Source organism: Mirounga leonina, unplaced genomic scaffold (genome assembly GCF_011800145.1).
Source record: "Mirounga leonina isolate KUSES-001 unplaced genomic scaffold, KU_Mleo_1.0 Mir_481, whole genome shotgun sequence".
NCBI lineage: Eukaryota > Metazoa > Chordata > Mammalia > Carnivora > Phocidae > Mirounga > Mirounga leonina.
In genome coordinates, this window is record NW_023270773.1 from 1,155,351 (window position 1) to 1,180,555 (window position 25,205).

The 25,205-nt window shown below is 60.2% G+C and overlaps 1 protein-coding gene across 1 annotated transcript; it reads left to right on the plus strand.

Moving 5' to 3' along the window:
* Positions 1–2,410: 2,410 nt before the first annotated feature.
* LOC117999791 (proline dehydrogenase 1, mitochondrial) lies at positions 2,411–24,642 on the plus strand. Its single transcript, XM_034989159.1, has 14 exons — positions 2,411–2,694; positions 7,120–7,328; positions 12,624–12,658; positions 13,115–13,264; positions 14,745–14,809; positions 15,012–15,128; positions 15,534–15,613; positions 16,387–16,468; positions 17,893–17,985; positions 18,075–18,221; positions 19,083–19,258; positions 20,400–20,498; positions 23,892–23,980; positions 24,059–24,642. The coding sequence occupies exons 1-14, from the start codon at positions 2,422–2,424 to the stop codon at positions 24,244–24,246; spliced, it is 1,803 nt and encodes a 600-aa protein (XP_034845050.1). The 5' UTR covers positions 2,411–2,421; the 3' UTR covers positions 24,247–24,642.
* The last annotated feature ends 563 nt before the right edge of the window (positions 24,643–25,205 follow it).

Below are 25,205 nucleotides of genomic sequence, written 5' to 3' on the forward strand. Positions count from 1 at the left end.
AAGAGCATTCTGTTCCTTTGTTCTCCCGACTTGCCTATGGTTTTGCCACATCTTCCCTGTCCTGAATTGCAATTCTCTGCTATTCCCGAATAAACCCTTTTTTTTTTTTTGTAAAATAACTGCAAGCTTTATTTTTAAGATTTAAAGCCAGCAACTAATGCAAGAAGAGGGAGTTGTAGCCAGGGACATGCCTGCCAAACTGACCCTGAGGAGTAGAAGGAAGGAATCTGGGGTGCGGGGGAAGGACAGGTACCTGAGAGCAACATGCAAACAGCGGCCTGGAGCTCAGAGGGGGGGCTGGCAAAATGACCAGCGTGGGTGAGAGAGGCATGGTGGGTGTGGGCAGGGACCCAGCTGCTGATGGTGGATGAGCTAGACTGAGCCATGCAGCTTTGTCATGATGGCAGCAGGGAGCCCCTGAAGGGTTTTCAGGAGGAGGGAAGATTATCCGTGAAAGGAAAAAGGGGGAGTCTGGTGGCCACGGCCAGCTGCCAGGCTGACCTGCTCTTGGTGAGCTAAGTTTCTAAGCTGCTGAAGGGACCCCTGAGTTCCTGCCTCTAGGCTTTGGCTCACCTGTCTCTTTTGTCTCTCCCTTTTTTTCCTCTTCAACCCCAACAAGAGCAAGAGCGGGGCAGAAAAACCATGACTGCCTCGGATAGCCTCTCTCAACCTAGAGCAGTGGTGATGGTGTCCCCCAGGGTACCATAAGGTCTGGGGGGAAGGATGCTACAGGCATCAGGTGGGTAGAGGTCAAGGAGGCTGATAAGTATCTTGCAATGCACAGAGCCGCCCCAAAACAAAGAATTATTCAGTCCCAAAAGTCAACAGTGTCGAATGGGTATGTCCCGAACAGGGCATCCAAAGCACCAAAATGCATGAAGCACATAGTGAGCCAGGCGAACCAGGTGAGTGAGGCTGAGCGAGGCTGCCACCCACAGTCAGACCCAGCGCCTGTGGGGGTGCCCGAATATCCTGATGAGATGTAGGAGGGGCCAAGGGGTGAGCGATAGGGAAGAGGGTGCTATGGTTGGCAGTCAAGGCAGGTCCCTCCCTGGAGATGCTATCTGGAGCTTCGTTGGCAGGTCACCCACGATGTTGGAAGGACGGGCATCGGAGGCAGAGGGGCAGAGAGCGGGAAGGCTTTTAGGTGTGAAGGGAGGCCTGAGGGAGGTGACAAAGCGGATGGCTTTGCTGTCAGCCCCAACGGCAGCAGCACTGAGGGCCTGAAGGGGAGGCTCGGGGTAGGAACCGTGGGGGCTGCAGGGGTTCCAAGGGGAACTTGGAGGTCCGTGCCTGTGCGTTGGGTTGGTGGTGGGACTGGGAAGACGGAGAGAACAGAACTGGGCAAGCCCCTAAGGAGCCTCCTTCCCACGCTCGCGCCGTAGGCCTAGGAATGAGGAAGGACGGCTTCCCAAACGCCCCTGTACAGGAGAAGGGGCACCGCCTTCCGGCCTTGCAGACTTCTACACCCTCCCCGCCTCAGCGGGGGAGCCCGGCTGCGCAGGTGTGCGATGGCGCTGACGCGCAGGCTCCGGACCCACAGGGCCAGCCTAGGGACCCGGGACACCCTGGGGGAGATCGCACGCCTGGTGGCGTATCCGGTCCCGGGAGGCGCGGGGTCTCCTAGGGGAAAGATGGAGCCGGGGATAAGCAGCCAAGGCGACAGGGTCTCTTTCGGGGATGTGGCCACAGGCCGAGAAGGAGGGTTTCAGGCGCGCTTGGCGCCGCTGTGTGGCCGAGGCGGCCGCAGAACGCGCTGCAATCGGGAACTCGCAGGGATGCGGCCTCCTTGGGAGAGGGCGCGGCTTGGAGCGCGGGGCGGGGCCTCCCCAGCGGAGGGCCACGGTCCTAAGGCAGGGCGGGGCGAGGCCTCCTGAGGAGACGGAGCCGCGGGGGGCGCCGGGCGCGCTTTTCCTAGCAGGGGGCCGGGGGCCTGGGGCAGGGCGGGGCCTCCCTAGGAGTGGGCGCGACTCGGAGCGCGGGGCGGGCTTTTCCTAGCAAGGAGGCTCGGATCCTAGGACCGGGCGGGGCCTCCCAAGGAGAGGTCGCAGCTGAGGGCGTCCCAACTTGAGGGTCTGGCTCAAGGGCGCGGGGTGCGGTCTCCCGAGGAGAGGGCGCGGCTCAGGGTGCGAAGCGCGGTTTCTCGGACCGAAGGCGCGGGCCCTGGGGCGAGGCGGGACTTCTTCAGAAGACTCGGCGCGAGGCGCGGGGCGGGGCCTCCCCACGGGAAGGCGTGGCTCAAGGCGTGGGGCGGGGTCTACCGGGGAGGGGGCGTGGCTCAGGATGGGGACGCGCGCGTAGGACGGGACGAGTCTCCCGAGGAGAGGGCGCGGCTGAGCGCGGGGCGGAGCCGGCGGGGCGGGGAGGGGCGGGGCCGGAGGGGAGTACTTAAGCAGCCGCGGAGCGCGCACACGCCCCGCCATGGCTCTGAGGCGCATCCTCTCTGTGTTGTGCGCCGGCACTCCCCGTCTCGCCCCGCTGTCCACCGCGCCGGCGGCTCGGGAGCAGGTTGCTGCAGGCCGGCAGGCAGTGCCAGGATGCGGGGCCGCCGAGGCCGCGCGGCCGCCGGTGCCCGTCGTGGACTTCGGCAACACTCAAGAGGCGTACCGCAGCCGGCGCAGCTGGGAGCTGGTGCGCGGCTTGCTGGTGCTGCGCCTGTGCGCCTCTCCCGCGCTGCTGGCGCACCACGAGCAGGTGCGCGGGTAGGCAGGTGGGTGGGCCGGCAGGTGGGTAGGTGCGCATCGCGGCGCGTAAGCAGGGGCTCGCGCCGGATCCTCTGTGTGTTCCCGGAACCTTCATGAAGTTTTACTGTAGAGCGGGAGCCCCTTGAGCATCGCTGGTAGCCGAGAAGTCAGGAGGGAGTTGTTTCCTGCATTCCCTTTTGGGTGTCGTGAATTTTCCTGTATGCCAGTTACCACTAACTGAAAACGAAGACCAGTTTCTGAATTTTTAAGCTATATGCTGCTTGCAGTAATGCATAGTTGCCACCTGAAATTGAAATGGAGTGTCTTCCATGTTGCCCAGACGGAAGTCTTAGTGGTATTGAAAGGCTCATGGCCTGGGAACTCCGAGTTCTCAGAAGATGTGACTAGACAGAGCCGTTCGGAACAGTGTTGGGGAAAATGGGAAGTTACTTGAACTACAACTTTTATTACTTCAACATAGTAACTTGTGAAAAGTGTGAGTGCTTTGGGGAAGTAAAAAGAACCGTCTCAGCCACTGTCAGTCTGGACGTGTGGGAAAGACAGTTTTTCAAGGTGATCCTGGGAACAGTTTGTAAGGGTGCAGTTGTTGGTGCTAAGGGTCTGGAAGGCTCTTCATGTGGGTGGTGGCGATTTCTCAAGTGAGACTGTGCTGAGTGTATGGTACTGCCTTCCTTGGCCCCTGGAGGAGGCTGGGGAGGCTGGTCCAAAGAAGAGCACCAAGCCACACTTCAGGCTTAGGTGAAAGTGAAACCACGGTGGGTGGGAGGTGAGGATACAGTCCACAAAGTCAGAGTCGGGAGGGGTCTGAGGGGACTGTGAGGCCAGCGGAGTGTTGGACTGGGTCTCCAGAAGTTTTACTCAGATGCAGCCTGGGACTGATGGTGGGACGGGAATGCAGAGGAGGAAGGGGCTGAACTGAAAATGTGGAGGCTCCTGGGAAGCCATTTGTGTTTGTGATAGACTTGGATGCCCTGTGGCAAATTTGTGGCTGTGGAGTGCCCAGGCCAACTGGAGAGGAGGATGGAAAGTGACACTCAGGGGTCAAGGAACCTGGTGGGGGGGTGAACGTGATAAGAACCCTTTGGGGAGCACCAACGTCTGAGGGGCAGCCTGAAAGGAGCAGCAAGGTCTAGAGGTGCAGTGGTCAGGAGGGAGGAGGCAGCTGGGGGGGGCGGGAACGACTAGGGGAGGGAATGGCTGGCTATGAGGTCTCTGTGGAGGGCAAGGACAAGGACCTGGCTCCTGCGGCGGGCATGATGGGACTGCTGGGTGGGACTGGGATGCGTGGCGCAGGAGTGGTGCAGGAGCCCCGCCTACCACCATGTGGCTGGAAGGGAAGGAGTGAAGGCTTGGAGCCAGCCAGGCCCTATTTCTCCCATCTCAGCACCGAGCTTGCTTTCTTGGGATCAAAGCCAGAGGAGAAGCCAGCAGAGCTGGAGACCATCGGGTACTGTGGGTGACCACTGTCCAAGTGCCAGCAAGTGCTGGGGTGCAGGGACCACCATGGGTGCTGGGAGGCATGGAGGCTTCTCCCAGCCTTCCCTCCTGTCCCACCTGTGCCCTGAGGATGCCTTCGGGGAGCCCACTAACGGCGCTCTGTGTGCCCCCTGTGGGACCTGTTCCACCACAACATTGCTAGTGGTCACACTGGTGTCAGTGGCCTTGGTGCGTGGCACTGGAGGAAATGGGGAAATGGGGCAGGGGCCCGGCTGCAGGGTTGTGGGCTGCTCACCAGAACCAGTACTTACCTTGTCCTCTGGCCTGGGGTGGAAATTCCTCCTGCTGAGCAGTGCGGGTCTGTGCAGCACTTGCGGAGGCAGTTGGGGATCATCAAATCTGTTCCCAGGGAGTGTCAGCCTGAAGGAGCCCTGTCTGAGCTGCTGCATTGGTTTGGGACCCGGTAGGGTCCCTTCCTTGCCAAAAGATAAGGGTTTAGAAAACTCCGGTCTTCCATGACAAAGGCTTCTGTGCTTGGGTGTAGGCCAGTGCAGAAGGGGGTAACAGAAAAGGAAGGGGACAGGATGGATAGTGATGGTGGCCTTGGGGGACAGGGAGGAGAGAGAACTGGCTTTACCCCTCCTTGCCCTGCACACATCTGTTTGAGTCTTTTACAGTGGAAACAAGTATATGTGTTCGTGGGGCAAGTTTCTAAACCCACGAAGGATGCCCCCACCTGGAGAAGAGTGGGGGCTGCCTTCATCTTAGGCCGTGCTACCCAGGGATACACCTGATGCCAGGATATTTTTCAAGAGGTGGCTTTGCTCTGGAGTTAGCTTTAGAATTGCCAGTCCTGCCCCGTGTGCTTCCATAGCCCTCTCTGATGGGCTGGCTTCCTTTTGCCAGAGTGAGAGGGTGAGTGACCGGCTCGGTGACCCGGGTGGCCTTGCCTGCCCTCCCCTCTGAGCCCCGCCTCCCCTTGGGGAGCTGGTCAGTGTGAAGTGCAGGCTTTGTGGGAGGTTACCAGCCCAGGACTCCCCTGGGCCATATTCCACATCTGCCTTGCTCCTGCTTCTTTGATTAACGTTGACTGTGGCTACTTTCGTGCTTCACGTGCAGGGTTGAGTAGTTACGACTGTGACCACGTGGCCTGTGCAGCCTACGTTATTTACCGTGTGGCCCCGGGCAGGAAAATTTGCTGGCCTGAGAGTAGATGGCTGGCCCCTTTCCACATGCAGTGGTTCCTGATAGTTCTCAGAGCTGACCCGTTCGATGTCAGGGGTTTTCCAGAGCCAGATGATGGTTTTCAGGTGTCCGATTCTGCCCCACCTACCCTTGGGGTGATCTTTGATCTAATCAAGATCCGGCTTTTCCTCTAGCAAGGCCGCTCTGGCCCATAGATTCCCTGACTGGAATCCGCTGGCCCTGGCTGTGTGGGGCCAAGGCAGCCTGCCCCGTTCTCCCTTGTCAGGCTTTCATTTTCCGTTTCTCATCCTCTTTATAAAAACAATGAGATGCAATGAAGCCAGGTGCTGCAGAGAGGCTGTGGCAAGGCAGAGGGGATGACCCAGAGACCCTTGTCCTCTGGACGCCCTGCGGTGCCCCCACCAAGCACCAACCTGCGATTCTAGGTATGTCTCCCTTCTGGCCAGTGTGGGGCTGCTTGGGATTGGTTTGGGGTTGAAGGTGTTTGATTTGCTCATACTTCTGCTTAGATTAGAGATTGTTCCCTGCAGCCCTGATCCCAAGAGATGTTCCTCACAAAAGGGGCTCTTTTATCCATTGGGTTTGACAGACCTCAGGCTTCTTCTGTCTTGGAGCTAAGTGTGGGGGACAGTGGACACACAGGAATTCCCAGACAGGTGGCAGATATGCCCTCCCAGCAGCCTTCCCTTCTAGCCTCAGGGGACTCCACTGTCCTCATTCCTTCCTGCCCTGGCTGTCGCACTGTAGGGACTCCATGCCACCTCCATGCCTTGGCAAGCCACCTCCCCGCCGGATCTAAGTTAGCAAACATCTCCCACCCATCACTCCCTCACCCCTGTTCTGAATCACTTGTGGAGGTGCCTTGCTCTCTCCCCTGCTAGGATGTAAGCTCCTTATCAGTTTTGTTTAGCCTAGAATTGTACTGGGCACAAAGCAGCAGCTCAGGACTTGGAATGAGTGATGGCAGAAATTGGGGATGTGGCAAAATGTGATTGGAGGAGAAAGCTGAGTGGTTTATGGGCAGCTGTCTTCCCCCGGGGCACGTCCACTCGAGCTGTGGGTCTGCTGTGGCCCTGGATGACTGTACCGAGTCCCCACTGGTCCCACAATGGGCTCTCATCTGACAGACTCTGTAGATGCTCACCTGGCTTATTGTTAGCCTAAGGCTTGCTCCAGCTGAAGTTAGACTCCTTCTGAATTTAGCATGTGTTCATCTGCTCAGCAGCCACTGGAGGGCCGGCCCCTTGCCAGGCACTGTTTGAGGAGCTTGGAATAAGCAGTGAACAAAACATTGAGAAATCTGGGTGCTCGCCTGCTAGAAAGTTGTACCAAATCCTCCTCCTAGCCGGCATAACCCACTGAGGTGTGGACACAGAGAATGTCATGATGAACACACCCGCTGCTATTCCCAGAGAGACCTGCTGTTCATTTCTTTATCCATCAAGTGATGGTCGGGCAGCCACTGTGTGCCACTGGGGTCACCTGTGAGTGTGCAGGGCAGGGAGGTGAGTGGCTGTTGGCGGGGGCGGGGGATGGGCACGGGGACCTCTGCCCTTCATGAGGAGTGGATTGACAGTAGCTACAGGCTGAGAAGCAGGCCGCTGCCATTGGTGTCCACTGTTAAACCACGGCCGGGAGTCGGGTTTGGCCCTGGGGAGGAGCGTGTGTCAAGGCTTTATGGCTGGAGCGAAGGGGGCGGGGGCACAAGGGTGTCCTGCTGGGGACAGGGGAGGCCAGGCAGCCAGGACAGCCCCTTCCTTCTGTCTTTCAGCTGCTCCATCTCACCAGGAGGCTTCTGGGGCAAAGGCTGTTCGAAAAGCTCATGAAGATGACCTTCTACGGGCAGTTTGTGGCCGGCGAGGACCAGGAGTCCATCCGGCCCCTGATCCGGCACAACAGGGCGTTCGGAGTGGGCTCCATCCTGGACTACGGGGTGGAAGAGGATCTGAGCCCTGAGGAGGCTGAGCGCAAGGAGATGGAGTAAGGCCCACCTGGGCATCTGGTCGCCACCCCAAAGCGTCCTGGGGCCAGCTGGGGCTGGGCTGGGCGGAGGCCCCCCAAGGCTAGGAGAGCTTGGTCAGCCTGCTTACCAGCGGCCCTCCTGGGTTCTGCCTGGGGTTCTTGCAGTTTTGTTCTGTGAGAATGACAGCTCTGGGCTTTCACAAAAGGTCTTGTGTGCACAAGGCTGGAGGAGGGGCAGGGATTGGGGACGGCAAACTACAGTCCACAGCCCAGTGTGGCCCACCTGCCTGGTTTTGTGTGGTCTGCAAGCTGAGATTGGTTGATACTTTTTTTAAAAGGCTGAAATAAAACAAGAATAATATTTTGTGATATGTGAAAAGTATATGAAATTCAAATCACCTTTGCCCTAGAGGGGCAGAGTTGAGTAGCTGTGGCAGGTGCCGTATGGCCCACAAGGCCGAAGATAGATGCTACCTGAGCATTTACAAAAGATGTTTGCTGACCCTGGTGTAGGGGGTGCTGTGGCTTCCTGATGTGCTAAAGCATCTCTTCAGAGGGGTTGCTAACCTGCTGGACAGGGGCCCACTGCCTCACCCTTGCCTAGCTCCTGGGAGGGTTTTCTTTCTTTTCTTTTCTTTTCTTTTTTTTTTTAATTTTCTTTAATTTTCTAAACTTTCTTTTCTTTTCTTTTTTAATGTATTTTTATTTTTAAATTATTTTATTTGACAGAGACACAGCGAGAGAGGGAACACAAGCAGGGGGAGTGGGAGAGGGAGAAGCAGGCTTCCCGCTGAGCAGGGAGCCCGATGTGGGGCTCAATCCCAGGACCCTGGGATCATGACCTGAGCCGAAGGCAGACGCTTAACCAACTAAGCCAGCCAGGCGCCCCCCCCCCCTTTTAAAGACTTTATTTATTTATTAGAGAGAGAGAGAGAGCATGAGCCAGGGAGGGGGGGGCACAGAAGGAGAGGGAGAAACAGACTCCCCGTTGAGCAGGGAGCCCGATGAGGGGCTCGATCCCAGGACCCTGGGATCATGACCTGAGCCGAAGGCAGACGCTTACCCAACTGAGCCACCCAGGTGCCCCTCCTGGGAGGGTTTTCTAATCAGCAGGTGGGCTTTGCCTGGTGAGTGTGGAGCCTGCCAGGCCTGGTGCATACCCAGGGGTCCCAGAAGGGAATGACAGCCAGGAGCAGTGTGGCAGGCTGGCCTAGGGCCTCTTCCGGAGGTCACCAACTTGCTGCAGGACCTGTTCTCTGGGCAGTGAGCCTGGGGACAGATGGGTACCTCCCTGACCCACCCTTCTGGGCCACAGAACAAAATTAGAGAATGAGACCACCCTCTGCTTTCCTGGGGAGGTGGCCACACAGGAGATCCAGGCAATACCAGCCCTTTCTTTGCAAAATGCCCAGTTCTTTTTTTTTTTTAAGATTTTATTTTATTTATTTGACACCGAGAGAGAGAGACAGCTAGAGAGGGAACACAAGCAGGGGGAGTGGGAGAGGGAGAAGCAGGCTTCCCGCTGAGCAGGGAGCCCGATGCGGGGCTCGATCCCAGGACCCCGGGATCATGACCTGAGCTGAAGGCAGACACTTAACGACGGAGCCACCCAGGTGCCCCAAAATGCCCGGTTCTTACGCTGGTACCTGCAGCCCTCCGTGTGAGGCCTTTGCTTGCCTTTGGGACCCTAAGTTCTGACAGCAGCTGTGCCTGACCACGTGAGGCTTGGGACAAGCCTACTGAGTAACCTGTCCTGTCTCAGGCTGGGGTGTTTGCTCTGGCCTGGGGACAAGAGGCGGGGGGAGGAAGGAGAAAGGCATCACATGAGGCTCCTGCCCTGGGAACGGAATGTCCAAGCCAAGCAGCCACAGTGGCAGCGGATTGGCCTGGGGAACCCAGCCCCTGGCTAGCCATTTGCTGTCTTAAAGGCGGGGTTCTCCAGTTTGGCACCCCTCTGTGTATTCCTAGTGGGGCTGCCTGTTGAATGGCTAATGAGCTCTGTGGCCCTGCTGTGTTTCTCCGGTGAGGGCTGAGTGGTTTCACAATGGCATTTTCTCCCTCTGCTCGGAAGACTCCTTTCCCGGGGTGATCTGGCTGGCTTCCCGCCTGTTCTGCAGGGGGAGCATCGGGAGGTGGGCCGGCCTTGCCCTGCAGTGGAGCCAAGGCGCCTGTGCCCCAGGGCCACCCTGATGTTTGCGCCCCCGATGCTCTAGGAGCCCCGCTTGGTGGGCTTTGGGACGTGAGTGTTGCTCCCTCCCATCCTAACATGGTGACCACCCTCCGATGTCAGGGGCAGGTGTCCAAGACTCATGCCTGGCTCTGCTGCCAGGTGGCCCAGTGCCTTTGGAGAGGCCTGGGCTGAGGGGGCAGAACAGCTATAGTGTCAATTGCCTGCCGGCCTTCCTGGGTGTTCTTGGTCGGGAGTGGCTCCAGGCCACGCAGCCCCCGTCCACGCAGCCCCCGCGCAGAGCACTGCTGCTGTGTCCCGGGGGGCGGGGGGCAGAGGTCTGTCTCGCCAATCTTGTCATGAGGCCCATAGACCCTGCTCTGGGGAGCGATAGAGAGGCCACCACCCCAAATGAAGGCCCCAGGAGTTGGGGCAGGGAGGGTACAGGTGGTGCCAGGCCTGCCCTGGGCATAACCGTGTGAGGCACAGAAAGGATGGAGGTTGTCTGAACGCACAGGACGCCCAGCAGGCCTCCTGAGGGTCTGCGTAGGGGGCCCACGGAGGGTTCCCTGGGGTAGGAAGCAGGAGGCGGGAGGCTGTAGGTGCTGGAGGGAGAGAGTAGCCATCTAGGGCTGGGGTGGGATGGTGTTTCCCAGAACACCTGGTAGAAGGCAGAGGCCGGGGCCCTGGCTCTAGGAGAGGAGCCCCACAGGATCTCCGCAGCAGGCTGAGAGCTGTGGGGATAAGGGGCTGATTGGCTCTGATGAGGACACCCAGGGACAGTGTGGATGGCAGGTGCATCTGTCTTGGCTATGCAGACCCAGGGCTGGCTGGAGGTAGAGCCCCAGGGTGGTGGCAGCTCTTCTGGGACTGGTGGTGCAAAGTGTGCAGAGGACTTGGGTGCTGCCTGGAGTCAGGGCCTGGGGGGCCAGGGAGGTAGGTGTGCCGATGGGAATGAGCTCCATTGGGCTTCTCTGCACATCACTCCCTCCTGCCACCTGCATTTCCCCACTGGGAGAGCCCTCACTGGCTCTCCTCACTTTCTGCTTTTTTCTAAAAGGCAGCCAGCCAACAAATCCCCCAGTGCAGCGAGCTGAGCTTGGAGGCGGCCAAGGGGATGGTCGGGGCCTTCCTGCCGCCTCTCCCCTGGGCCTCTGGTGTTCCGGTGTTCCCCCTCCTCTGCCCTCCGCCCCTGGGCGCGCTCTCTTCCCTCTTCCACATCCTGGGCTTTGCAAGTGTGTGTGTGTGTGTGTGCGCGCACACACACGCACACGCCCAGGGTTCTTCCTCTCCCCACTGGTGACATGACCTTCCCTCCCCTCCACTGCGCCTGGCCGCTGCCATCTTGGTCTTCTCGTGACCCACCCGCCGGGCCTGGTTGAGAGTGTGACCCTGATCCTTGCTGGTGCCGTCTGCCCGGGGACAGGCCTCTGTGCCCTGACCACACGGCAGTGCCGCCAGCCCGGTTCCTCTGCTCGGTCAATGCTAAAGTGCTTGCCGTCCGGTCAGGGGGCTCAGCGATGGAGACAGCTGCAGTCTCTGCTTCCCCTGCTGGGCCTGCTGGCGGTGAGGAGCGAGTGGCCCATGCTCCCTGTGCCTTTGGAGCCTGGCTGGGGCTTGCACGGTGGATAGGCCCGCTGAGGGGTGTTGAGCAGGACCCTTACACAGGGCTGGGCCACGGGGGGCCTTTTCGATAATGGTTTCCCACGTGAGTGGAATGCGGCCTGCCTAGGAGGCAGGAACCTTGGAGAGGATACTCCTGTTTCTCTGAGCCATGGGCTCTGTGGTTCCAAAGCAGGCCCGAGTCCCCAGCAGCCACCATCCTTGCTGACGAGACCCACACCTCAGTGTAGATGGTGGGGCCCGAGTCGGGCTTTTGCCTGGTTGCACCTGGGCCACAGCCGGGGGCTGGTCTTACAGGTGCTCCTTGTCCCCATTGGGGATGCTGTTGTGTGGGCCGACCCCTCCCTCATGTTACAGAGTCAAATATTGTCACACAGTGCCACCTCACCCTCTTTTCTTCTGTATATCAAGCGCATGTGTCTAGTTGCCATGAAGTGGCCCCTGTCCCCGGGTTGGGGCCTTGTGGGCTGTGCAGCAGGACGTGGAGCCCCCAGCTCTGCGGGCTGGCCCAGCTACTGGGACTCCTGGGTCCTGACCTGGGCATCCTGGCTCAGAATCGCCAGATATGGGCCCTGGGGTCACACAAGAGCCAGGGTCCCAAGGGAGGGCTCCCTGGAGGGTGGCCAGCAGCCCCCGACTTGCTGTAGGAGCACGGAGGTCAAAAGCTGCCTTGGCCCCCTGACTCGGCTTGAGACCACCGCAGGTGCACTTACCTCTACCTGTGTGTCAGGTGCGAGGCCAGGGCGGCTGGGCTGAGCCTGAGCGGGGGCAGAAGCAACCATGGTCTCAGGCTGGCCTCACTGTCCTGTCCTCATGAGGACTGGGGGTGTTACTCGGGTATGATGGGAGGACTTGGTTTTAAAAGAAAAATTCTGGCTGTTGCTTGGAAGACACACCTAAGGGGCGAGAAGGAGGCAGGGGGCTGGCAGGCAGTGGCTGAAGGTGGGGCCAGCCGTGCGCGGGCAGGAGCCCAGAGCCCAGCCTGGGGCTCCTGGTGGTTGGAGGGGCCTGGATGTAGGGGGTGCATAGAGCAGAGCAACTTCGGGAGTTTTGTGCGCTGGCTGTTGCCCGGGTCCATTCCTTATCAGCCCTGACTGGCCCCGAGGCTCCGTCTTTCCTTCAGAAGGAATGCCCCCATAGCCAGCTTTCTTCAAGCACCTATTCCGTGCCTTGGGCTGTCGGCTAGTTTTACTCACTCCTCACCTACCTGTAAGGACTCTGAGGCTTCTCCAGGGTGTAGAGCCTGTGGCCAGGCCGGTCCGTGAGGCTGCTGCCCCACCCTGCTCAAGGGAGGTGACCCTGCAGGCCTGCGGTGGGTGGGTGAGGAGGGAGGTGGGGCACATGAGTCACTCTCACCTGCCCGGGCTAACCCAGCCCTTCTCCTACAGCCCTCCTTGTCAGGTCAGGGTCAGGGCTCAGCGTCTGGCTTCCTCTCACCTCTGCCTGCTCAAAGGGAACCCATGCTTGTCACTTGCAGCCTGAGGTGGCGTGACTGACCCTCACCCTCTTCTTCCTTCACACAGGTCCTGTACGTCCGCTGTAGAGAGGGAGGGCAGTGGTGAGTAAGAGAAGGCTATTCAGGAACAAATACTCTCTCTACCTGTCCCCTCCCCCACCCCAACCCCTCCTCGGGAGACCTTGGTTCAAGGGCACAGGCGAGACTTGGGGCCAGGGCTCCTCCCTGTGTGCACCCAGGCCATTGCTCCAAGTCTGCCGACATCCTCAGGCTGCTCCCGGGGGTCCTGGCCCCCTTGGCCCTCAGGGGCAAACCCTGTCCCATGTGACTAGGGCTCAGCCAGGGAGAAGGACCAGTGAGTGTAGGAGCAGGGAGTGGTGGGCAACACAGTGCAGGGAGGCCGTGGCCGCCAAGGAGCCAGCGCCGAGGGCAGGGGGCTGTGGGCCATCAGCAGGCCTTGCCGGATGCCCGGGAAGCCCTGTGTTTGCCCAGAGCTGGGTGGGAGCGGAGCACAGCACACAGCCTCTGTGTGCTCAGGCCGTGTACCTGCCCCTCCAGGTACGAGTAAGAGGGAGAAGCAGTACCAGGCCCACCGGGCCTTTGGAGACCGCAGGGATGGTGTCGTCAGCGCCCGCACCTACTTCTATGCCAGTGAAGCCAAGTGTGACAGCCACATGGAGACATTCTTGCGCTGCATCGAGGCTGCAGGTGGGGCCCTGTGCTTTGCTGGCTGTGCACCTGCCGGGGAGGGCCGGCCCCTACGTGTGGAGATGCTGATGGGTGAAAGCGAGGCCAGGCTGGAGCACTCGCCTGGGGCTTCCTCTCTAGGTGGCCCGGACAGTCATGAGGATGACTGTGGGTGACACTGGGGAAGCCATAGGCTGGGCTCAGGTCATACCGGGGTCACGCCTGAGTCCAGCCCTGCGCAAGGAGCCTCCTGCCTCTTCCCGGGTACCAGTGCCCAGCTGTCCGCGGGCTGAGCAACCTTCCATCCGGGTCAGGGGCTCGAGCCTAGCCACACGTGGCACTTGGGTTTGGCAGCTACGCTGTTCCAGGAGCTGGTGCCATGGAGGACTCCTCCGCACCTGGCCTCTGGGTGGAGCGCTCGCCAAAGGAGGCGAGTCGGGGGGGCCTCCCCCAGCTACAGCGCAGCCCCACCGCATGGGCCCGCAGCCCTTCCATTCGTGGACTCTACCTTCTGCACACTGGGAGGGGTGGGAGTGAGTGGTGCTCGGCAGCGGCCTTCTGAGAGCGGTGCTGGGGAGATGGCAGTGGTCAGGCAGAGACTCGGCCACACGGGTCCAGAGCAGGGGCGCCTCCTTGCCTCTGTGCCTGCTCTGCCTGAAGCGAAGGTCACGGAAGTGAGGACGGGTCGTCGGTTTCTGGAAGGGAGGAGAGGGGCGAGTGGGGTTGAGCACCTGCTGTGTTCCATGCTCTGTTCTGCTGGGTGTTTCTGCGTTCTGTGAACCCTTCCCCTGCCCCCCTCCTCTCCCTTGCCCCCCTCCTCCCCCCCACCCCCGCCGTGGGCAGCCTGGGGTGCCGGTGGCATGGGAGAGGACGTGGGGCAGGGACAGAAGGGGCCAGCTCCTTTGCCCACCGGCTTCCTGGATCCACGTGGCTAATAAATCCTGCCAAGTTGCCTGTCCCGCCTCCGAGGTGGGGTGTGCCTGTGTATTTATGGGCTCAGTAGGAACATTGTCCTTTTGCCCATAAGTGGTTAGCCAGCCAGCCCAGGATATGTGGCTCCTTGGTGGGCTCTCCCCTCCTGTTCAAGGGCGGGGGGGGGGGGGCGGGCTGGGTGGCTGGCAGGGGCCCCTGGCGCCATCCACCTTAGCCTGAGATGGCCAAGCTGCCACTAGGGCTGCTTCCAGGGAGGGTAAGGCAGGCATGCTGGGGAGCGGAAGGCCCGTCCAGGAAGCGCGGTGCCGTGCTAGGGCCGGGTGGGGAAGGGAGGAGAGATCTGCTGGTGCCACTCCGTGGTGGTCTTGGGGCCCATCTGGAAGGGAGAGCCAGGACTGTGTTGCTGTAGGTAATTGGTAGGAATGGGGGCCATGCCAGCCATTCGCAGTCTGTCACGAGTCTGGTGAGATGTGTCTAACTCCTGGGGGGCACAGATTCTGGGCGCAGGCTCCTGGTCCTCCTCGTCCCCCTCTGGAGCCCTAATGGTTCTTCCTGTGGCTTCTGACAGGCGGAGCCAGTGATGATGGCTTCTCAGCCATTAAGCTCACTGCACTGGGGAGACCTCAGTTTCTGGTAAGTGCCAGAACCTTCCACGTGCAGAGTTTGTGAGAACTTGGGGTGCTGTGAGCATTAAGGGAAAGCTCCTGTGCTGGTACGTTGGTGCTGGGAGCCAGGCACACAGGGAACCAGGAGGGGGCCCAGGGGCTCTGTGGGGGTCCTGGGGGCGGGAAGCTGGGCGTACGCCAGAGAGGGAGGCTCAGGCCTGCACTTGCAGCTGCAGTTCTCAGATGTGCTGACCAAGTGGAGACGATTCTTCCACCAAATGGCTGCAGAGCAAGGGAAGGCTGGTCTGGCTGCCATGGATACGAAGTTGGAGGTGGCCGTGCTGCAGGTGTGAAGCCTTGCCCAGTGGGTGTGAGTGGGTAGGCACTGTGGGGGCTCGGGGAGGAGCCCCGGCCAGTTAGTGTGTGTGGTGGGTTCCCAGAGGCCTGTAGCAACCCCCCCTCCCCCCGCCGCCACACAGCAGCAGCTGGGGTCTGCTGGGAAGGACATGCTGGGGGCGAGGGTTCGAGGAGCGGGGTTTGCCCTGCAGGTGGCAGAGTACTGCTTTGGGTCCAGGAAGGGGCATCAGGGACAGGTAGGAATGAAACACAAACCAGAACCATATCCTGTTCGTACTAATGGTGTAATAAAATAAAGTCAAAAGAGCAACGCAGATGTTGGGGGGGTGGGCAGGAAATGTTAGCGAATGGGGCTGGGGCGGGTTCATGGCACTGGCAGCTTCTTACTTCTCAAGGAAAGTGTGGCAAAGATGGGCATCGCCTCCAGGACGGAGATTGAGAACTGGTTCACTGCGGAGACCCTGGGCGTGTCTGGGTAAGAGTAGCCCCCGAGCTGGGAGTTCCGGAATGTCTGCCCTGATTCAGCCGTGGTTCCAGCAGAGCCCCAACGGCTTCTCCCAGTCCTGGTTGCCCTCCTGGAGAGCATGGGCCTGGCGTGACAGTGCTGAAGGACCTTTGCCCCGAGACACACAGCAGGAGTCGTGGGCCTGGAGGGGGCCTGGAGTCCACGAGGCCGGGCCGCAGCTAGCCCAGGGCTAGTCCAGACTGTAGCTGCGTAGGAGCACCCCTGAACCGGCAGGGCCGCTCACAGAATTATTTGGGTCCTAGAGTAAGGGTGCCACACTCAGCCCTCCCTGGGGCCCACATGGCAGGCAGGCTGAGGGTCAGGACAGCTGAGATCCTAGAGGGGCCCACACCTCTTTCTGAGGGGTCTGGAAGCTGGGACTGAGATCACCAGGGCCCCTGGGGGGGTGGGTAGCAGCTGTCCCATTACATGCAGGGTCTGCCTCCTTCCTGGCCTCCCATGTTTGGTTCTTTCCCAAGCCTGACATGGCCCATGGTGTCCTTGGTGTTCACCCTGGGTTTTTAGTAGCTGCCGCCGCCCCAATGCAAGAATGTTCTGGTTTTGGTTTCCATTTTGTAAACAGAGGATAATGTTAACATTTTATCTGTCTTTTAAAACTGAACACTGAGGCGGGTTTTGCGGGGGTTGGGCTAGGGGTGCTCTTTTAAGGCATGGGCTGGTTTGGGGACTGGGCCCCCCTGACAGATCCTAGTGACCCCGTGCTGATGCAGCTTCTCCCACAGCACCCTGGACCTGCTGGACTGGAGCAGCCTCATTGACAGCAGGACCGAGCTCTCCAAGCACCTGGTGGTCCCTAACATGCAGGTGACCACCCCTCACCCCTGAGCCCTGTCGCACTGGGGTGTGAGGCTGAGAAAGGAAATGCTCCCTGTCCCTCACCCTGGGGACACAGCTGGCTGAGACCAGCGTCCTTCCTGGCCACACAACATCCCTGTGGTCTGGAGGAGGAGGACAGGTCCCTGAGTGCCCCACAGAGGGGGACAGAGACCCACGTCCTCTATCCTTGCATGCTGGGTCGTCCCAAACCTCAGTGGCCTGAAATGGCAGTAATCCTGTTGTCCCGCATCGCAGTTCTGGACTGACCAGTTCTAGTGGTTCTAGCTCAGGGTTTCCCTTGCAGTTGTTCTCAGAGGGTGCTGGGAGCTGGGCTCATTGTGGAGGGGCCCCACTCACATGGCCAGCGGTGGATGCTGGCTGTGTGGGGCGGGGCTTCCTCACCATGCGAGGGCTGGGCTCCCAGGGTGAGTGTCCCCTGAGAGCCGGGCGGAAGCACGGTCACCTTTTCCAGCCTCACCCCAGATGTCCCATGGCGTCACTTGTGCCCAGTTGTGTGAAAAGTCACTAGGCCAGCCTGTGTTCTCGTTCTCACCAGGGAATGAGAGCCCCCTTCCCTGCCCTTCCTGCCTGGGGGAGGTGCCGGGACTTTGCACTCTGTTGGAAACCACCCCTCAAGCTGGATGTAAAGCAGCAGAAGCGCCTTGGGAAAACATCCCGCAAACAGTGCCTCCCACAAGCACCTGGGCCCAGCTGACCGAGGGCTCAGCCCCCAAACTGAGACTCTGAGGGCCAACAGAGGGGCATGCTCCGGGCCCCCCCGGGAGTGCCCTGGGCGGGGTTGGCGGGCATGTGGTGCTAGCAGAGGGCCCAGTGCCCTGTGGGCCTCCAGGATAGGTACCCCCTGCCGACCTGCTGCCTCCCCGAAAGCCACCATCTGGGGATGGTGCCTCTGTCCCCGCTGCTATGTTGTCAGTCTCCTGCAGGCTGTCCCTGTCTGCCTGCGGTCGCCGTTCTCCCTCCAAGCCCTCTCCTTGCTAGGGGCTGAACCCTTCTGGGTGATTGGATGGGCCAAGGGTTATTTCCTTACCGTTGTGTGGGGGCAGAAGGGGGATCCCCTTCCAGGGTCCTGGGAGGCTGTGGGAGCAGATACCTTGGGTGCAGGCCTGACCTGGGGCAGCTAGCCCTGTGAGTCAGAGGGTGCTGGCTGGCAGCGAGGTTCTGGGGTGCCGTGTAGCCAGGTGGCCTCAGGGCAGGGCACTGATCTTTGCTAAAAAATGGGGAAGGGGTGGGGATGAGGTGGCCTTGCGGGTCCTGGGGACCATGCACTGGGTATTGGTAGGCCCTGCACACGGCGGGGGGCGGGGGGAAGGGTGCCCTTGGGCAGGGGACGTGGTGGCTTTGAGAGGTGGGGGCTTAGAGCCCTGCTGCGGCCTGACTACATGCTGCCCCAGACAGGACAGCTGGAGCCTCTGCTGTCACGGTTCACTGAGGACGAAGAGCTGCAGATGACGAGGATGCTGCAAAGGATGGACATCCTGGCCAAGGTCGAGGACCCTGGGGCGTGCCCAGAGAGGGGGCCACGTGTCTCACCTGACCCCAGTCAAACCCTCTGTCCCACCCCTGCACCTCTTAGAAAGCCACGGAGATGGGCGTGCGGCTGATGGTGGACGCCGAGCAGACCTACTTCCAGCCGGCCATCAGCCGCCTGACCCTGGAAATGCAGCGCAAGTTCAATGTGGGGAAGCCACTCATCTTCAACACGTACCAGTGCTACCTCAAGGTACAGCCCCTGCCTGCCGTCTCCCTGCCGGCCCTCGGGTGAGCGGAGGCCCCTCGTGTAAGTCCCGTGCTGGTGTTGGGGAGAGGCCTCTACCTGAGCATGATGGACTCCGAGCAGGAAGAAAGGCCCAGGGCCCTGTCTCCAGCTGTGTACCTGCCCCTTCTCTGGGCCTCAGATCCCAGACGGGTGTAGAGGGGTAGGAGGAAGGTGAAGGAGCCTTTTTACGGTCTGCTTCATGTGCCTTAATCCCCAAATTTTGAAGGCCTCACGCGTCACTGGTTTTTCCTGCCATTTTTTAGTGCGGGTCCCATCGGATCAGATGGTTCATGGGACTGGCAACTTCTGGTTGCCTCCCCACAGAAAGACTTGCTCAGGATTTTGCATGTACCTCTGGGAGCCCCGGGGTGCTTCAGGGTGGGATTGCTGAGCACGAACCTGGGCTGGGCTGCTCTGGGACCAGGCAGGTATTTGGAAGACAATAGTGTGGGATGGGTGTCAAGGCTCCAGCGGTGGCAGGGCGGGGGGGGGGGGGGGGGGGGGTCCAGGCAGGTGCCCGTAGCATGCAGCACCATCAGCCCAGGGAGACTCTGGAGTGCACCATGGCTTCCGGCACCTCGTCTGTCCCCCAACAGGGTTGTCCCAGGCTACCCAGAAGAATCCCCATTTCTAAGAGACAGAGCTCAAGGGGCCTTCCTCACCCCTACTTGTCTCCCAGCTCCCCTAAGCACCTGCAGGTCAGGCAGCTGCTGCTGGCCCTGGTGTCCCACGGTGACTATACCCTGGGAGCACCGGGCCTCAGGGGACACAGGCTGGAGGGGGCCTCATCCTGGTCATCATCAACTTTTGGCCCCGGTCCCACAGGACGCCTATGACAACGTCACCCTGGACGTGGAGCTGGCTCGCCGCGAGGGCTGGTGCTTTGGGGCCAAGCTGGTGCGGGGTGCATATATGGCCCAGGAACGTACCCGCGCCGCAGAGATTGGCTATGAGGACCCCATTAACCCTACGTACGAGGCCACCAATGCCATGTACCACAGGTGCGCCAGCCCTCCTTGGCCCCGAGGGCCTCATGGCTTCCTGGGCAGGGGAATGAGAAAACAGGGCCGGGGTGCTGGCACTGACCCCACAAGACGCCCATCTGAAGGGGGAGCAGGAGTGAGACTTATGCTTGAGGCCAGAACTGATTATCTCCTCTGCTTTTAACTTACTGTTTATTTTTTGAATCCTCTATTGTTCTACTCTTTCCAAAAACTATTAAGGTGCATTTTTAGTACAGAAAAGCCTACTGAATAAAACTAAACTGGCCCAGGTCCGCCAGCTGGCTCTTGTTGACACTTAGGACAAGGGAGATGCCCCGGTGGCCCTCCTGACTTGTATAGAGCCCATTTGCTTTTCATATTACACACCGGGGTCATCAGCTGTTCTGCATCTGCTTTTAGTGTGTTTGTCTTGCCAACACTGTCATGCAGCAGGGGCAGGCGGAGCGTGTGCTCTCTCTCTAGGGGGTTGTGTGTGTGTGTCGCAAATTCAGACCCCTGGCGTCTGCCTGGCTCCTGCGTCCTCCCTGGCAGTTCCCTGCTACTTTCCCAGAGCTTCTGAGTATGCATGTGTGTACCCGCGTCGGCTTTGGCATCGTGCACTCAGCCCTGTGCCCTTGCTTTTCCAGGTAACACCCGTCGGGACGCCCCCGTGTCAGCGTGCGGGCCCCCGCTGTTAACCCAGCGGCTAGCAGCATGCCCATCCCCGTCAGGACGGTAGCGACCCGTAGCACACCCTGTCCCCGCGTACTCACGGGCAGGTACACGGTTTTGGCACATTCCTAGCAGCCGAGTTGCTGGGTCCAGGACATGCACCTTCGCTGCCAGACGGTAGGCCCCTCACACCGTGCGGGGGGAGGCCCCCCGCTCCCGCCAGGCCTTTGATTTCCTTGTGGACCCCTGCCCGGAAGCGAAGGCGTACGTGTCACGTGCCGGGGGCACCGTGCCCCAGCCAGTCCCGTCGCATGTCTAGCCCGGGGTGCTGCTCGTGTTTTCTTTCTTAGCCGCGAGGTGCTGAGGAATGTCAAGTGCAGCCGTGGTCCTACTGCTGTGGCCACGCTTGGGAGGAGTGGGCGCGCTGGACGGCCCTGGGCCTGCCTGTGGCCCCTGCGGGTTGGGGCTCACGTGGCACTCCCCCCAGGTGCCTCAACTATGTCCTGGAGGAGCTGAAGCACAACACCAAGGCCAAAGTAATGGTGGCCTCCCACAATGAGGACACAGTTCGCTTCACGCTGCACAGGTAGGCGCCCCCCCCCCCCAGCTGTGCGGTGCTCCTGGGGGAGGGGCTCGGGACGAGGGCCGTGGAAGCCTGTGCCGCGGGGTGACGTCTGTGCGGGGAGCAGGAGGCAGCTGTAGTGTCCTGCAGGCCCCCCGCCCCCCCGACACCGCCGGAGCAAAAGGGCGATTTGTAGTTACTTTGCTTTTTAAAGTTAATACCTGACTTATTAAAGTTGCAAATTCAAAAGCTAAATTTCCTTAGGCGCTTACTGAACTTTGTGCTTGCAGAAATGCACAAATACAATATGTAACGTCAGCGCCCCTCGGGAGGCCTCTGGCGTGTCACCTCGTTTATCAATAATCTCTCTTAACGCTTTCAACTGCTTTTGGAATTTAACACAGTCTGTTTTCTCTTTAAATGCCTGTCCTGTGGAGCAAAACTTTGGTAGAATCCGTACAAGTCAGATATAGGACTAAGGTGAAGTAAATTCTTAAATATTCCAGTGTCATTACCATGTTTCTGTGTTCTCCATCTTCACCCAGGCAGCACCGCACGGCGGGGGGGTCCTAGCCCCAGTCGCCACCTTCCTGGGCCGGAGGCCCCACACAAAGCACGGGCAGCCTTTCCCGGGAGCAGAGCAGGGCGCCCGAGGCTTGTGGCCGAGCCGGGCTCCGGGGAGGAGGGGTGAAGGAACAGCCAGGGCGGGGCGCGGCCTGATGAGCGCGCTCTGGTCACTCCGCACCCACTCGGTGACGAGGCGCCGCCTCTCCGCCTGTGATGGCGCTGCTTTCCACAGCCCGCAACTGCAGCTGACAGCCGTGGTTTCTCATGCGCAGCAGTCACGGCCATGGGGTGGGGACAAGAGCGCCGAGGCCACCAGTGCCACCTGGGCTGAGTGCAGACTGTGACGAGGCTCCCTCCCAAGAGTCCCTGCCAGGGCCGGGTCTGACTGCTCCCGTGGGACGGGTGGGGGGCCGAGTGGAGCCCCAGCTGGACAGGGCTGTTCCGCCTTCTCTGCATCCCTAGGGACTTCCCAGGTGCTCATTTCCTGCCTCGGATGCCCCATCCTTGTCATTGGATGTCAGAGGGCCAGGGGCACCTTCTGTGCTCAGCGCAAAAGGAAAAAAAAAAATAGGTCTAGCCTGACTTCTAAAACAAACACCTGATTGAGTTGTAAATCTTAAAACCTGTTTTCCCCTTAGACTTAAAGATACTACTCTGTGATGGAAACTTGATCAAAGCTTGAACCCTCGGGCACCAGGGTCCTCCACTAGACGATGCACACCGAGAGCCTCCCCGCACCCCCGGCCCAGCACTTGGGAACCCACAGCCCTGCCCAGTGGCAGGCCCCTGTGTGGGTCAGCGGTGTGGAAAGTGGCGCCCTCCTAGGTTTCAGTTACGCGCTCAGCCGGCTCTGTTGGCCACTCACATCTAATGCAGGGATCACAGTCCACTCAGACACCAGCTACACACAGGACAGTGGGACTCGGAGAGGTATAACCTGTCCTCAGAAGGGCTCCCTTCCTCCTGTCTTCTCAATCTGCCCCCCCCACAACATGTCTGTTTTCACCATCTTAGTGGACACGGCTTCCCCCCATCTGGAGTGCCCTCTGAGCACGCTCTCCTCTCTCATAGCCCCCTGGGCCTGCGCCAGGCTCCACAAATACCACTATCGTGGAGAAGGCTCAGCCCCCAGTCCGTGGTTCTGTGGAGCCCACAGCAGCTTGGGCTGGCCCTCCCCGAGGAAGCGGTGTGGGTCTCTGATGCCGCATCGGGGATCTCCGTCTGAACAGCTTGGGTCAGCTTTGGCCAAGTGGCAAACCAACCCCAAACTCAGAGGCCTGAACAGCAGTGTATCCCGTGGGCCAGCAGGGTGGGCTGGGCTCGCTGGGGGCTGCTTTTGCTGGCCTTGCCTGGGGCCTGTCTTGCATCTGTGGTCAGCTGAGGCCTGACTGGACCTAAATGGCTTCATTCATTGGCACATCCTCAGTCCCTCCACCCGACTGGGTCTGCATCAGCAAAGGGGACTGCATCACATGTCCAGTTTCCAGTAGGCCAGGCCAGGCTTTGCCTCATGGTGGTCTCAGGCTTCCAGAAGCCCTGGAGAGGGCAAGCCTCTGCCCACATCACATTTGCTATTGTCCTGCTGGCCAGAGGAAGTCAGGAGGCCCAGCCTAGATGGCAAGTGGAGAGCCCCCATCTGCTGGCGGGGAGCTGCAGTCACAGGGCAGAGGGTGCGGAGAGGGGTCAGCAGCCGTCACTGCGGGAGCCACCGGAATGTCCCTACCGCCAGTAGTCAGGAGGCAGCCCTGCTCTAACAGGGTTCACGTTCCAGTGGGGCCCAGAGATACCTAAATCGGAGACCAGGACAACATGGTAGAGACTGTGGCCTGCTTTAGACTGGGTGGCCCCCACACTGGAGCCAGACTCTGAGGGAAGGAAGAAAAGGACTTGTGTGATGACCCTTATGCCAGGGGAGCGCACTCCTGGCCAACAGCCTGGGTGCGTGTAAGAACCCAGGCTGAACATGCCCCTGGAGGGAGGTGGATGAGGGCAGGTTCCAGAGCGCTAGTGCAGGTATGTTGAGTCTGGACACGTGGATACAGGAAGCTGGAGGTAAAAAATGTAGGAATCCTCAGCAAGTAGACATTTCAAACCCTGGGAATTTTTGTAAGATCCTACGAGGGGAGGTGTGAAGATAGGAGAGGATGCTGGACAGAGTTGGGGGCCACCCACCCCAACATCTGAGTGGTGCTAATAGAAACGTGAGCCTCATCTATTCTAAATGTTCCACTAGCCACACAAAAAAGATAGTTAATTTCAATAATACCTTTCGGTTAGCCCAACATACCCAAAATATTACCTGTATTCAGCATTTCAGAGAAACAGTGCATTCTTTTTTCCAGTTTTCAAAATTCCACGTTTGTGTGATACTCGCAGCCCGTCTCCGTTTAGGCCAGCCGACTTCTAAAGACTCCGTGGTCACCAGTGGCTGGTGCCGCTCTATGGGGCAGAGGGGCCAGCAAGGGGAGGACAAGAGACCCGGTCGGGTGGAGGGACTGAGGATGTGGCACTGAAGCAGAGGGGCTCAAAACGGGGCAGGGGAGGGCCTCTGAGAGCCTCCCCAGGCCACACCTTGGGGCAGGCTGGCCTTGCTGGGTCAGGGTACCAGAACAGAGGTCAGGACAGACAAGAGGGAAGGGAGAGAGCACACAGAGGAAGGGGGAGGACAGAGCTTGGTAGCCACGGGCTAAGGTGGGAACCAGGGCAGAGACCTGGTTTGGGCAGCACAGAGCCTACACCTATGCCCATACTGCAGGGGATGGAGGCTAGAGTGTATGCTTGAGGATCTGGGAGTGGCAGTCAGGGGTGGGGGGCGTGGCGAGGCTCACCTGCCACACTGTCTGTCTATAGGATGGAGGAGCTGGGCTTGTACCCTGCCGATCGCCAGGTGTACTTTGGACAGCTACTGGGCATGTGCGACCAGATCAGCTTCCCACTAGGTGAGCGAGGCCTCCCTGGGGAGCAGTGGTGGGGCTGGCTGTCCAGGGCTGGGACTCACTGCTTCTGCCTGTGTACAGGCCAGGCAGGCTTTCCCGTGTACAAGTATGTGCCCTATGGCCCTGTGATGGAGGTGCTGCCCTACCTGTCCCGCCGTGCCCTGGAGAACAGTGGCGTTGTGAAGGGCGCCTGGCGGGAGCGACAGCTGCTGTGGCAGGAGCTCAAGCGGAGGCTCCGCACGGGCCGCCTTTGCCACCGTCCAGCCTAGTGTTCGCGGGCTACCATCGTCCTCCACCTTCAGACTCGGCCTCCAGCCCTTGCCCTGTGGGGCTCTGCGTGGCCCCTGGGCCGGTGCACAGCTATAGCCCAACCCCAGCCTCACGTGGATTCACCTTTTTATGCCCCTGAGACCTGCTGGAAGTGGGGCCTCAGTGCCCCTCTGGCCCCTGCTCAGGATGTGGGCACTCAGGCTGTGTCTGATGCCTGCCAGAGCCACTGGGAACTGTCCGGAACTGCCTCCGAACAAGTGGGCACGACTCCCATCTCTGCCAGGCCCCAGGACCTTGGACCCGAAGGACCACTTTCTGCCAGGGTTCATCTAGCCCACCTCCCCCCCTACCCCCCGCCCCCCGAGCCCCACAGGCGGGCAGGCGCCAGGCTGGGGAAGCCGGCCTGGTCAATAAACCACTATTTCTGCAGCCCTTAACTTCGTGCCTGCAGTGCTCTTTCCCTTGCACCATCATGTGGGGTCAGCATCAAAGATAGAGTGGCGCTGATGGCCCTGCCTCTCTGGCACCGTGTGTCCCTGGGGGCCAGGCCCACCGTGGGTGGGGTGGACCCCCCAATCCCTCCCTCCAGGGTGTATCACAGATTCAGCTATGTCAGGTGCTGGACACTCCCACCCCTGGGCTCGGACCAGTGCAGATAGGATGCTCCTAGGGGTGGGCTTGGTGCTTCTCTACCTGGGGACTCTCTTCCCCAGACTCTTCCTACTGTTCTGTGCCCCTCGCCCCAGCTGCCCCATGACCCATGATGGCTGCCTGCCCCCGCCTCCAGCCTCCCCGAGCAGACTAGATGCGGTCCTAGTGCCTTGGGGCTTCCCCAGGCTTCCCCAGGTATGGCTGAGCCTGCTGCGCCATGAGGGAGCCCCAGAGGGGGTGCCCCTGGGAGAGCCTCTGTGACAAAGGGGCGGGTGGAGGGCCTCTGCTGATTCCTCCGTAGGCCACG